The sequence below is a fragment of the Blennius ocellaris genome, assembly GCF_963422515.1.
Source record: "Blennius ocellaris genome assembly, chromosome: 18".
In the NCBI taxonomy this organism is placed as follows: domain Eukaryota; kingdom Metazoa; phylum Chordata; class Actinopteri; order Blenniiformes; family Blenniidae; genus Blennius; species Blennius ocellaris.
This window is the reverse complement of record NC_137667.1, coordinates 15,328,881-15,342,971: the sequence shown is the minus strand read 5'-3', so window position 1 is coordinate 15,342,971 and position 14,091 is coordinate 15,328,881. Positions and strand designations below refer to the sequence as shown.

Sequence of the window (14,091 nt, the reverse complement as noted above, 5' to 3'; positions counted from 1 at the left end):
GAAAAACCCTAACTCCAAAATGCTCGAGGAAACTGGTGAAAAAAAAAAGGAAATGCCAGCATATGGAGTTAAAAATAACAGTTTAATTCACATGAGAACAGTGAGAAATTTCACAATTTTTTGGAAATATTGTCTCACTCTGAACATCTAAAAAAAAAGCAGCTTATGAGATGACAAAAAGCTAGTTGTACTAATATAAATGACATTCCCAAAGTCTGAAATTTTATTTTAAGACCGTTTTCAGAATCTGGAGAAGTGTTCTTCCCACAGGAGGAAGAAGAAGACGTTTAATGTTGGATGTTTGGGATTGGGAGGAACAGAAATATTCTCCCAAATCTCCAATAGCCTCTTCCGACATTTATAAGCGGTTTTCACAAAAGAGGAGATGCTACACAATGTTAAACACCACCCAACTTGAGATGTTTTGCTGGCAGCAAACTTTAAAATGTACTTCTTTTTTTACTTTACACATCTGATAAGTCTTGTTTTTCTATTAGGAAAGGAAAAAAAATATTCTGAATTTAAATGCAAATAATACTTTCTTTCTTCTTTTTTTTTTTTTAAATATAGCCCACACAACATTCAAACCTTTTGGGAATTAATTTGCACATGCAAACTACTTTCTGATAAAATACACACAAAGTGCACTTTGTACACAAAGTTCACTGGACAACCTGAAGACACTGTGTTATGAGAACTCATGCTCCAGTTCAGATTAACCTGGGCGGTGGAGCCACGAGAGCTGTAAAATACTACAGCAGGTCCATTTGTTTAAGTTACAGAGTAACTTTCAATTCAAAACAACTCCACCAGCTGTCATGTGAGGCATGTTCAAATCAGAAAATCCTTTCCTGGAATACTTGTGAAAGTGGGGACATTCATGAAGAACTGCCGTTTGGCCTGCACGGATCTGTTTTGAAATCAATCTGCAGCCGGTGCTTCTGTGGAATCGGGGCTGGCCTTGGGGCGACGTGGGAGCTGGAAACGGCAGATCGCGACGGAACACACAGCATTCCTGTCTACTCTCTCACACCTTCTCTTCAGCTTCACCCTGTTACTGCACTGGATGAGTCAGTGGATGGCTTGAATGGAACAAACCTATGAGAAAAGAAAAGAAAAAACAAAACAAAACAAAACCTCCATCCCGCCTGGGGTTGCATCGACTCTGCAACAGGCACCGGTAATGGGAGGGGCTGACTGATGGCCGCTGTCATGTTGGTAAATGTTAAACGCAGTCATGGGGGGGTGTTTTCAGTCGGTTGCTCGTCATACATCACATTCACGCAAGTCTGGGATCTGTCGGCTCAGCTTATCATTTCCATGGAACCAGTTGTGTGTGTGTGTGTGTGTGTGTGTGTGTGTGTGTGTGTGTGTGTGTGTGTGTGTGTGTGTGTGTGTGTGTGTGTGTGTGAGGGTGAGGGTGAGTCACATTCAGACCTGAGACAGTGTGGACAGACAGACGACTCAGATGTCGGAAGGAGTACAGTAAAGAGGAAGCAAAAGAGTCAGAAATGAAATCCTTCGACAGTGTTGGGCAGAGCCTGGGCTCCACTGAATCCTCGTTCACAGCAGACTTCAGAGGGAAATCAGGTGAACAAAAAGGAGCTGTGGAGGGGGAATCAGGAGGAAACGCGATCCCTTAACGACTGTGTTTATAGGTATTACTGCATAACAACCTGTTTGAAAGGAAGCAGTGGCACAAAGATGCCGATGTGTCCTGACTCCAGGGATCTGCAGCAACTCAACATCACAGCAGATAATATGACAGGCCTATCTCCCAAACTGGCACAGTCACCGCAGAGCTAAAGTCTGAGTTAATATACAACCACCGTGTGTGAGAGAGCCTCCAAGAGGGAGCTTCACAGTGACACACAAAGCATACAATCACAAGTCAGGAAATTGATTTTCCATTTATCTCCGTGTTGACCAACTTTGTTTACACCATTAAAATCAGCTGGGCCACGAGGCCTTCTGTGCTCTTGATGTGCTTTAAACAGCTGAACACAGATGGTCAGATACGTTGAGAGGAAATCCATCATTTCTGACAGGACACAATGCCCTGATTAACATAAGTCCCAATCAAGACAAACAAAGCTATGTGTTCAGGAGACACCGGTCACTCTTCGGGCTCTTTTCAACGGCCAAAGCATGACAGTCACCTTGGCCCTGACCCCACCACACCAACGACTATGTTATTATCCCAGAGCAGAGAGGCACACCTGCTTTTTGCAGATGCATCCAACTCCAAAAACGAAAAGTGTACTATTTGGAATCTCCACTAATTGTTTGTTACATTGTTACAAATAGGATGTAAACGTTTACGTTCAATAACAGTAATGTGACATATTGACAAAACAACACTGACTGATTGGAAACAGTCCAGAAGTGGCGACTCTAGGGGGGGAGAAAGTAAAAGTCTTCCCTCCGTGCAAACTTACGGATTTTGGCCTGCTTGGGGTCCAGTTTGCGCACTTCGTTGTGCAGAACCTGCAGCCGCCCGTGGATCCGGCACGACCTCCGGAACACCATCCCCGCCTCCATCTCGATGCCCAGGAAGATGTCGCTGGCATGTCGGGAGAGATCGGAGAGTTGGTGGATGATGCTCGTCAGCGTGTGACAGCCGACCTCGTCCAGGGACGAGAACAACACGGGCTTCCTCAGCCTGCGTCTCCCCGCGTCCTCCGCGCGCCTCCAGCCGTCCCTCGCCGACAGGCGACTCACGCGACGCGGCTCCACGCTCCTCTGATGGAAGGGCATGTTTATTCAACACGGAGTGGATCCCTCGGAGCTTTTAAAAACAATTCCTTTCCCCTTGTGGGTTTTCTACTCATTTCAAGAGAGCGTGTTCCTTCAGTCCCGCCATATCGCTGTATTTGAACGCACGCCGCAGCCTCCAGTGCACCGGAGACGTTGCCTCCCAAAGTCTATTCAAATTCAAGCTGGTTGAGAGAAGAAAAAAAAAAACACAAGGAAAAGTAGGGGGGAAAGTGCAAAGAAAAACCCGGAGAATACTACAACTACCTGTAGCGACTGGAGCGGAGCCACAGGCTGGAGTTTACCTGCCTCTGCGCGCACTGAGCCGGGTGGAGCGCAAAACCCGGAGCGAACTTTTTTTAGGAGCGGAACTGGATCGAGACTGAAGACTGACCGAGTACGGAAGAGTAGGAGTGAAGCGTAAAAAAAAAAAAAAAAAGGTTCGGACCTCATGCGCTTCAGAAAAAAGTCGAAAATCAAAAGTTTTTCTTCGGAGGGTCAAAGCCTTTCACACATCATGTGCAAAACCTTTTTTGTAAATTCTATTTATTTTGACTACACAAATAGAGAAACAGTAAACAAACTTTAGCATCACAGGAACAATGCCGCTCTCTATAAAGAAAGGAGCCTGTGACATTAATACCCCAGAGAAATAATGCACCACACCTGTTATTATTATGTTACACATATATGGTATAACATAACAATAAGAATCAAAGTTTCAATGTGTAAAATTAAAACAAAAATAAAAACTACCAAGTCTCTACACTGATGCACCTGAAACACTTAATATGGTCTTGCATTTTATTGTCGTGCCATTACATTCATTGCATCAAAAAAAAGGGAACTTTTTGTGTTTTCATAACTTTCATGTTTAAAATTTTAAACCCAGATATATCCTCCCTTGCTCTAGCAAATTTTTGTTTCTCACTTTATTCAAATTTGAAAATGCACGTTGAAATAAAATGGATTTACAGCCTTTTGAGAAAAACACAATCGTAAAAAGAAGCATCGAAATGGAAAATAAAAAGTTGAATCGCATGTCGGGCTTTTAGTGAAACATCAACTGGCAGATTTGTGACTTTTTAAAGTTAGTAAAAGGCCATTAGTACCATAAATAGTAAAAAAAAAAAAAAAAAAATCAGCTGTGAAGTATAACGGCAAACAATAGCCTACTTGTTTCAAGAGTTATGGCTAAAAACAATAATGCATCAAAACACTAATGCATCAATAAAACTCTTTTAGTATCTGATGATAATCACAGTATAGAGGCAAAAACAGTTAATTGGACTAGTCTGAAGTAGTTTCTTTGCCTTTGATTTGCCTTGCTTGTGAACGGTGCTGTATAATAAAACTTGCATTCCTTAGTGTATAACAACTATTTCTATTTCATTAACCTACTAAGGCAAGGTTAGAAGAAATGTGAGTTGTTTTGATTTTTCAATGATTAAAAAAATAAACATTTGTTGAACATCTAATGGAGGCGAATTGAAATTGCAAAACTTTGCAAGCATACAACACACTCGATTGTGTCATTTTTCCAGTTGGGAGTTTTAAACATAATCTTGTGCTTAAACGTGCTTCATGATGCTTAAAATGGCCTCTGGACGGAACATTCTCTGTCCCCTTGTCTCTGATTTATCTCATGCGGTTTTTACAGCCGAGCGTGTTTGTCCAGCTCCTGTCTACCATGACCCCAACCGACACTCTTTAAATTCCAAAAAGGACAAACAGTTCAAACACACACTTTTAAATCACTCAGGCACCAAGATCAGTCCAGGCAACCTCAGCAGAGCCAGGTGATGAAAACACGCCCCCTGGTGTCTCTCGAGCAACACAACTGTTGTTTTGAGCCGCGAGGAAAGTTTTTTTTCAAACTGGAAATCATGAAATTCCCTAGTATCGGTTTAAAAAAAAAAAAAAAAGCTGATACAGCTGTGCTGGGTGGCATCGTCACAGAAAAACTGTAGAAAACCGAGATGCATTGCTGTGAGATGAGTAAAGTGCGTTTGTCCCTACCTCAGCATATCTGACTTTGACAGGATACAGCGTGACGATGACACATCGACTGGTGCTGGGGGGGGGGGAAGAAAAAAAAAAAGGAACAAGGCTGATAGTGTCACATTGTTCCAGGACCTTTGATGGCTCACTTTGTTTGTTTAAACTGCTGGGAAAGGGAAAAAAAAATGGAAAAGGGAAGACAGGTGGAGCCAATCAGCAGGTCTGCCCGCCTCATTAGTGTCATTTACTCCACCTGTCAGCTTCCTGCTCACTGCCTCCTGAAACTCACCGCACACTAGAATACACTTTAAATATCCACAACTCCAAATCTTTCGATTTTTGTCGAATGCAAAGAATTAAAACAAAACAAAACAAAAATCTAAATATATTTCAAGATGACATTACAAACGTCGAAATTTTCAGAGAAAAATCAGTACAACCGATCTCAATATGGGGGACTAAACGTGCCCAAATAAATAAATATGCCATTATATAATTACTTAAATGCATCATTAATTAAATTGGAATCGAATACAATCTGTCATAAATTATCTAAAAATACAAATTCATTCTACGTGAAGAAAACATGGAATTTTTAGCTAGTTATTTATTTTATGGATTATTTTAGTTACTTAATGACACATTTAATCAAAAGTATATGTATACAATTCCAATTTTAATTCATTAATGGCCAATGTAGGTAAATATTGAAGTGTATTTATTTAGTTAATGTTGGCACATTTAGTCCTCTATTTTGACTGCGCACATGCTGGAAATGAAAAACAAAAACCATCTCTTCAAAGTACAACACATGACTCAACTTTGTACATTAATTGGCTATCTAAACATGCAGATGTCCAATGTTCTTCTCAGTAGTGCATCTCTTTTCAGCCAAACCGATCTTCTCAATAAACATTTTTCTGCAGCCAATTTACACATTAAACTTCCCAGGCAGAGGCTTTGCTCAAGAGTTTATCTGATAAAGTACTTCTTTCACCAATCCCACAATAGTTGTCAAGACACCACGAGAGGAAATAGTTCTGCTCTGGTGATGTGTCAAACCAGCCACACCCCAAACAGTATTATAGAACTTAAGGTTTTGGTAAACTGCAGATCCGAGAAGGGGTCTGCAGCCTCTCATTGAGAGGACAGAGGAAAGGCCCACAACATCGTGGTCCAACAGGCATGTACGTTTTAAGACCACTGCCATTTGTTTACTTCTGTCATGTCGGATAAGAAAAGCAAATACCTGGAGGTCGGCATTAAATCGACACAACAAAAGAAGCAAAATGTGCAATTTTAGAGATGAAGAAGTTTAATCAAGATTAAATATATGCCCAAAGAGATCTTGCAACTCATAAGAGATCAAAACAAGTCAAAACAATACAAAAAGATGAGCTTTTCCGTTTGTCGTATCAATAGAGCCTTATAGTTTCATACTTTCTACACGTTGGACTTTCATTCGGGGTAAAACGGACATCTCATTCACCTTATTTTACAGTGCATTGACTCGCAAAACCGTAGCCTTCTTCCACATCTAGAGACCCACACATAAACTCATTTATAGAATTATTTACAGACAAGGCCTGAACAACTCAAAAGCATTTGGTGCACAAGAAGAAACTTAAGAAAAACAAACACCACGTTTCGGTATTGGACATGGGAAACTTGTGTGACGGCTTGCTTAAGCCACGGGTGGTGACATTTTGTTACACAAATCACTCAATGGATTATTTTTTTGAAGGGGGAGGGGGGCACCAGGAGGATTCCACCTGTTCCATCCGTCTTTAAAGTTTGGTTGCATACACACACGGACATCCACAGACAGTGAAATCAAATATTCATCGAGATAGCTCAGCTTCCATAAAGTTTCAGGGATATCAAGTGTACGTCTGAAAAGTACAACTCAATGACGGAGTAGTCCTGAAGTACGGCAGCAATACAAAGTAGGGTTCAATAAAAAGTAAGGATTGAGTACACAAGTGTTCATGACAGTACTCAAGCACAACTCATTCATCGGTTTATTCCCAATCCACAGCAGGAAATAAAGAAACCCACCATGACTCTATGACCCCCCCACCCCCCGCCACAATAATACACAGATGTAAAACTTGTCGTAACTATCAGAATCAAAAGTTTGAGTGTTTTTTATTTATGGTCAAATGTCATTTGTGTGCCAAAGCCCGGGAAGGAAATTCTTAACACGCGCGGAATGATAAACAAAGACCTCCGACTCAACATTGACAACACCAGCTCTGATCCGTGACTCTTCAGTAAAGAAATGACAAGCAGACGTGAACAGCTCCAGCTTGGAAAAGTGAACGACGAAAGAAAACAAAGACACATTGACAAATTAAATAGAATATAAAATAAATGTGTTTAGAAATTAATGGGTTTTTAAATCTCATTCTGTATCGCCCACCGAGATGTTCATGCAGTTTAACATGTGTGCAGCCTTTTGGACTTCCCTCTTATGTGACTGACCGACTGACTCCGTGCCTGTGACTCCATGAAACATGCCAACTCCTGCTACCACCTGTCACAACGTATCCAGAAATGGAAAAAAAAATGGAGAAACTGTTTGAGCAAAAGCAAAAAAAATAAAGAGAGAGAAACACTTCTTCCTGTAAATAGCCCCGGTGGATCTTCATATCTGCACACCAGCTAAGAGAGAGAACGACAGACGAGTTCACAACAGAAAGGATGTTTCCATTTGTGTACACTTGTGTTTTGAACGTGTGAAATATGTCTTGGCAACGACCAGACGATCTGCATTAAAGGCATAGTGTTATGAAGCAGAACAACATCGTCAGTCTTCTTACTGGATAAACGACCATCATTTCCGACCAAACAGGAAACGCTGGCTCACAGAGTGTTGCGCTCGCCGAGTGTCCCCAGGAAGGAGGAAAAATAAGTGGTAAAATACAATGAGAGTATTAGTCCTGCAGCTCGGTGTGTGTGATTGCGTGCGTGTGTGTGTGTGTGTGAGCACAGCAAGGACAGGTGGTGGATTCACAACAGGAACACTCGATGACAGGATCTAGCATGGGTGTGTCTCAGGTCTCTCTTGCACATACAATACATACATCAGTCCCATCGATGGCTGGGGCTCCACGTGTGTCTTTGTCGCCCTCTGGTGGTTTTTGTCCACAACTTCCTCCACCATACAAACGCACAGATATACACACACTTAACACATACAGGCTGCCTTCACACCAATCTTTACCAACATACACACATACAAATCCTCAGCTTCCCCCCTTGTGTCTGTATTCAGGCTTATCTGGTGTAATAAACTCTGTAGTAAACACTCTTGGATCGCCAGAGTGAGTAGGAGTTGTCGAACTTAAGCAGGTAGACTCCGCGGCCAGGGTACTGGTGGCTGCCGGCGTATACCTCCTCATGACAGTCCCGCCGGTAAACCGGCACAATCTCGTCTACCTGGGGCTTCCCGGCCTCCTTCTTCGCCTTCTCCTCCTCGTTCGGTGGTTCACCTGTGAGCACAGTGGACAAGGTTGAGAAAAATCACCATTGAGCCTTTAAGAATCAACTCGGGTTTTTTTTAACCCCCTTTTTTGAGAAACATCTCGGTGAACGTTAATTTGCGTTAGGTTGTCGGCCTGGCTTAGGCCAAGCACACAGACACAATTATAACCATGTAAAAGAGGAAACATGAGATATATTTGCTGCACTAAAAGTGAAACCCTAACCCCTGAGGGAAAGTTGTATTTGTGGCTTTCTGCTGGGCTTCTACCATGAAAGCTCAACTCTTTACCACAGCAAAGAGAACCAGAATGCTCACACATTCGTTCTGGGTGTTTGGTGCATTAGTCCTGTCCATTTTGTGAAAATGTGATTTAGAACAACACTAAAGAGCTGCAAGCAGACCAAAGACAACACTGACTTTAGAAGTGCTCCATCCTCACTGATGAGGCCACGGTTGTAGCATCTTCATACTAACAAACTAAAGCACAATCCACAGTGTTGCCATTTAGCGAGGCATCCAGCACTGTTGTGAAAGTCACGTCACAGTATTTACAGTATGCAACAAGAGCTGTTCAGTGTTTTGCTTGACATTTTGAACAATAAGCCAAATGACAGTGTTGCGTTACCGCCTGAGGAGAGGGTTCAACCAATTTCACATATGAGTGACTATGCAAATAAAAACAAAGCAAAACTTCTCAAGGCACCTTTTTTTTTTTTTTTACATTGGTGCTGCTGTTCATGGTTATCGTTTTTAAAATAAAACATGGGCTTGAAGGGTTTCAGTCCGTCTAAAGCTGGTGAGGATGTGGAAGTCAAAATTCGATATCAACTCTGGATACACATACATTTGTAAGTAAAACCTCAATTATGTTTGCAAATTTCGCCGACTGAAAACTGATAATTGGTATAACAAAAAAAAAAGAAGAAGCAAAAATATGAACCCCAACCTTCTTCATCCTCGTCTTCATCACTCGACTCCGAGACGTGCACGCTGACTGAAGCCGAGGCGGCGTCCGTCCACTCGAAGAACACCCCGAAGCCGATGTCATAATAGTCTGTTGCAAACTCCCAGAAAAGGTACGAGCCCTCCTCGTGCGTGGGGACCCGCACCGTCACCACCTCGCCGCGGCCCACCGTGATCACGCTGTCGGCATCCTGGCGGATCTTCTCCTTGAAGTCCTTGATCTGCGGCCGTGTCCACATGGAGGGAGCGGCGATGACTGGAGGGGAGTCTGCTGTAAGGCGAGAGACGTTTCCAGCTTAATGCAATCTGCTCACCAGTTCCCAACAATATAAAGGATTTATTTCTACTACAGGTTGAAGGACAAACGAGAAATATACGTTTGTTTCAGAGTGGACAGGGAGAGAGTACATATGTGAACTAACAAGGGGAGAAAAAAATATATAAAAAGCTCTTGCAGACTCAGCTATTCTTCCATGCAACAGTTTGGAGGAGAAAGCTTTAGTGCATCCATACTCTACAGGATATCCTGTGTGGTTTGGACTCAAACCAAGAGCTCATTCATTTCCAATGAGACTTCCCACATCTCGAAAGGCAGAACGTGTGGCTGGATATCGAAACCAGCACATTATCACGCGTCACTCATTCTCCTCTCTGCCCTTCAGGTCACATCAAATAAGATTCGGCAAAAAAAAAAAAGAATCGGGTTTCAGGTTTGATATGAGGCTCGATTTATGTTTAACTTCCAGGGAGGTTTTGGGCTCCTGCCGCACAGGCAAAAGCCACAAAGGGAAAATATTTTGGGGTTGTTTTGCTCTGAAAACGAAACAAATGAAGGCACACCAACCTAATAAAGGCCCATTCTCTGACACCTCCTCTGCCGGCTCGGGCTCGGGCTCCCGGTCCATACTCTCCGAGTACGAGTCCGACTGGCCTCCGTTGACTGTGGGAGCTTCCTCACCGACGAACGGTGACGAGGCACACAGGGGTCCTGCTGCCGAGGCCAGGATGGGCTCACCGCTGTTGTAGCTGGAAGAGTCGAGGGTGCCCTGCACCATTGAATCAACCTGCTGCTGCTTCTGTAAGGCCGCCTGGGGCGAGAGGGAGACGACACGAGCTCATCACCATGCCGACCCGCCGCTGAAATGAAATAGCTCATCTCGTACGGCCCTACCTGTTGCTGTGCGAGCTGAACCTGGTAGAGCTGCTGCATGTACTGCTGGTAGTGCTGCTCCTGGAGCTGCCGGATCAGACCCATCTGTTGCTCCGGGCTGTTGGGGTACTGCTGAGCAGCATACTGCTGGAACTGCACCGCCGTCTGGGCGTTCAACGCTGCCATTATCTGTTGCCTGGTGAGCGGAGGGAAAGCAAAAGAGAGGATGAAAACGCCGAAGACTCGATAGACATAGGAGGCTAAATTTATCCCGTTTGTTGTCGCAACTTAAAGGTGGGTGTAAATAAAGAAGCGTCAGTTTATACGCGTACTTCTGCTGTTCAATCCGTAGCCTTTCCTCCTCGGCCTGTCTCCTCTCCTCCTCCTCCCTCCTCAGTCTCTCCTCCTCCTCCAGCCTCCGTCTCTCCTCCTCTTGCCTTTGTCTTTCCCTCTCTTCCTCCTCCAGCCTCTGCCGTTCCTCTTCTTCTTTCCTGAGGAGGAGCAGAGTCAAAATTGAAGACTTCAATTCATTTTGGACAAATCGATACAACAACTACAATGGTTAGAGAAACTTAACGTCAAGTTCACTGGATTCACACAGAACGGATTGAGAAGGACGTTACACTTTTGAACCGGAGCAGAGACGCAGACGCCAGGCACCTCACCTTTTCCTCTCCTGCTCCTCCCTTTCGATCTTGTGTGACGTCACATAGGGGGCAAAGAGGTTACAACATTTGTTGAGGAGCTTGACAAACTCTACCATGGCCTCCTCCTTCTCCATGTTACCGAGGGAAGCCCACTCTTTCCTGCACACAAGAAGGTTCAGGCAGAACAAAAAAAGTACTTTCATTACTTTTCTCTGGTAAACAAAACATTGATTATTATCAGGTTCAATTATTTAAAATGTGAATTGGTCTGTCTCAACAGTGTACCACAATGAATGGCATGCTTGCAGCTGTTTGGCGGCCAAAATCACTGGTATGTTCACCGGAAAGTCGTGCACGGAGACAAATGCAGATGTTTGCTGAAGTTACCTGCGGTCGTTGCCCAGCACATCAAAGAAGCCGACCTCTGGTGAGGCGTCGGGGTTATAAGGCCCGAGCAACACCTGTTTGTGCAGGGCCACCAGTCGCAGCTTCTCCTCATAGGTGGGGTGGAAGGCCTTGCCATCTTTATCTAAAAAGACAGAAGCAACGAGTGAGCATTTTGCCCCACAGGAGGATTAATAACCATTTCTATTCTATTTATCAGATTGTGAGTCAGTTTTTGTACTTGTACTAAAATGTGCTTGGAAATATTTGAAGCCATCTTTACTACAATAAGACACAGAGGCATATCAGCCGTCATATTCTTGAGTGTCGCAATTATAAACTGAGAATACCGCAGTCACACTGGCAACTTACTTGAGCAACACTGAGGCAAGACACAGATCTGTGGACAAGTCAAGCAAGTAGATCAATCGCTAACTGACACAATAGAATGAAATACAAAGCCTTGATTGCCATTGCACAAAGTCTAAAGCAGGCTCAAACCTGTTTGCACAGTGTAATAAAAGCACATATAAATTGGCATCCACTTGTTTGGTGTGTGTGTGTGTGTGAATTAACCAATGCTCAAATCTTTACTGTGAATGAAGGAATCCCATTTAAAATTATGCCATTTAAAACAACAAAAGGAGGAGCAGAAAACTTAAAAGCACGCCGGCAACAATAACATCTATACCACAGCTCTGCCGAGCAATCAATTGATTTGATTCCAAGAAAAACAACAACAACAAAAAAAGAACTCATATGTAGGGGAAACAACAAAAAAGAAAACGAGAAAATAATGTATTATAGGATGCTTTTCAAGATGTTATTCAAGTGTTCCCGTTCCAACATGCTGATCACAAAGATTTTATTTATTGTAAAATAAACCCATGGTCTGGCGACGGCACAGTGAGTCGCTCCGAATGAACCAACTTTGTCCTCAGAAAACCTGATTTAGCAAAGGTGGATCATGCCAGTATTTATCTGACAAACACAGATGACACTGACCTCCATGCGGGCATGCTGCAAAGTCTGAAATAACATAGTATAAAATAGGATTTGTTTTATTGCTCAACAGGTCTGTAGTGCCGTTTGCGTACCAGCTGCTTCACTCAGCCAAACCTCCCTACAGACATTCATGCTTTTCATACATTCACACTTGATCAACCTGCATTATTCGATTGCAGGTAAAAGCTGCTGCGCAAGCCGAGCGTCATTCCAGCAATATCTAATTACGGAATCATGTGTCTCTGGGTAGAGGCCTGGAGGTCAGGCTCACTTCGTAGAGGCACCATCAAATTCAATATCACCACTGTAAGTGCAATAATCACAGAAACAACAAATATACAAGATGTAGGAGAAAAAACGTGTCATGTGGTTTGGGCTTGAGAGATTTCTTCCATTTGGAATTGAGTGTTTATGTTGATGTTAAGGCTCACAAATTGTGCTAATGAAAGTTTAGCCTTGTATAACGTCACTCCACTTAGGAACGACTCAGAGATGTGAGCATTCTGGGCTGCTGAGGGGCTGTTTTTGCTATAAAAAATATTATGGCCTGGTTGGGAGAATGGTCGTCTCCCAATTGATTGCAGGTTAAATTCCCATCGCCACCTGTCTACGTATGAAAGTGTCCTTTTGCAAGGCACTGAACCCCAAATTGCTCCCAATGGACAGACAGCGCCTTGCATGGCACGAGCCTCCATTAGTGCCTTAATGTGTGTGTGAATGGGTGAATGAGGGTAGTACTGAAGCAAAGTGCTTTGAGACTGCTCACACAGTTGAGAAGCACTATATAAATGAAGTTGACCTCAATCTATAGACATGCGAGGTTAAACTGTGGGCACATATTTGCATTTCTGACTTCATTAAGAAGATGATATGAATACTTTAGTCTTTTTTTTTTTCATGATCCAATTATTGTTAACGCTCCAGTCAACCCCTCCCTTCAAGTGCACGAGTCAAATAATTTCTAACTGAGGAGGTTGAAAGATACAAGGGATCATATTACTTGGGGGGGTAAAAAAAAAAAAAAAGAGAGAATGTATTAGTCCTTAGTGTGGGGGTTGGTTCAATTGAAAGTATTGTTTCATCTTTAGGTATGACAAACTAGGTGACTCTGCCCAAATGCAACAAAGAATGAAACTCGATAGGAGAAAGATAACTTCTAGCCACTGATGGGCTGCAGTTCTTGTTTTTAACTCGTGAAACTGCAGCTACGTTAGCAGTGCTAGCCGCACGTTAGCCGGGAGCTAATGCGGCTGACAGCAGCAGCCCGGAGGTGACAGCTAGCGGCTAACGTTAGCAGCCTGCTATCGCTCAGTTCCGAGTTCAGCGGACACTTCGCAAGACAGCGTGTTTTGCCCACAAAGCCACGCGGTTGTAACCGAAGTGAAATACCTTTGAAGAATTTAAGGGCCATTCCGTACAGCTCTTTGAGAGAAAAGCCCCATTTCCTCTCAATGGCAGCCCGGGGAGTCTCTCCATCTTCGGCTTCGGCGGCACCCGGCGTGTCGGGCTCCGGTTCCGCGGGGCCGGAGTCCGGTTCCTCCGCCTGGCTCTGCTCCCCCTCCGGGTCCGGACTGAGGGTGAGGCCATCGATGGAAACTTCGAGCCGGCTGGAAGTGGCGCTGTCGAGGTCGCCGCTCTGAACCTCTGTCGCCATCATGTAGACTGTCTGCTGAAGCGGCCACGTACCTACTTCCGGTTAG

General features: G+C 43.6%; 2 protein-coding genes across 2 annotated transcripts in view; both read right to left on the bottom strand.

The window, feature by feature from the left end:
* The window catches only part of nhsl1b (NHS-like 1b), a 96,962-nt gene extending 94,053 nt beyond the window's left edge, over window positions 1-2,909 (bottom strand). Inside the window, exon 1 of the mRNA XM_080513540.1 lies at window positions 2,439-2,909. Within this exon, the coding sequence (XP_080369666.1) occupies window positions 2,439-2,757 (319 nt within the window). The 5' untranslated portion in view covers window positions 2,758-2,909. The remainder of the gene's footprint in view (window positions 1-2,438) is intronic.
* A 3,143-nt stretch (window positions 2,910-6,052) lies between these two features.
* Window positions 6,053-14,078, bottom strand: acbd3 (acyl-Coenzyme A binding domain containing 3). Its single transcript, XM_080513659.1, has 8 exons — window positions 13,781-14,078; window positions 11,390-11,531; window positions 11,021-11,161; window positions 10,688-10,846; window positions 10,377-10,551; window positions 10,050-10,293; window positions 9,189-9,476; window positions 6,053-8,249 (listed from the first exon to the last, which is right to left on the bottom strand). Exons 1-8 carry the CDS (start codon window positions 14,046-14,048, stop codon window positions 8,035-8,037), a joined length of 1,632 nt encoding a protein of 543 aa, XP_080369785.1. The 5' UTR covers window positions 14,049-14,078; the 3' UTR covers window positions 6,053-8,034.
* Window positions 14,079-14,091: the final 13 nt, after the last annotated feature.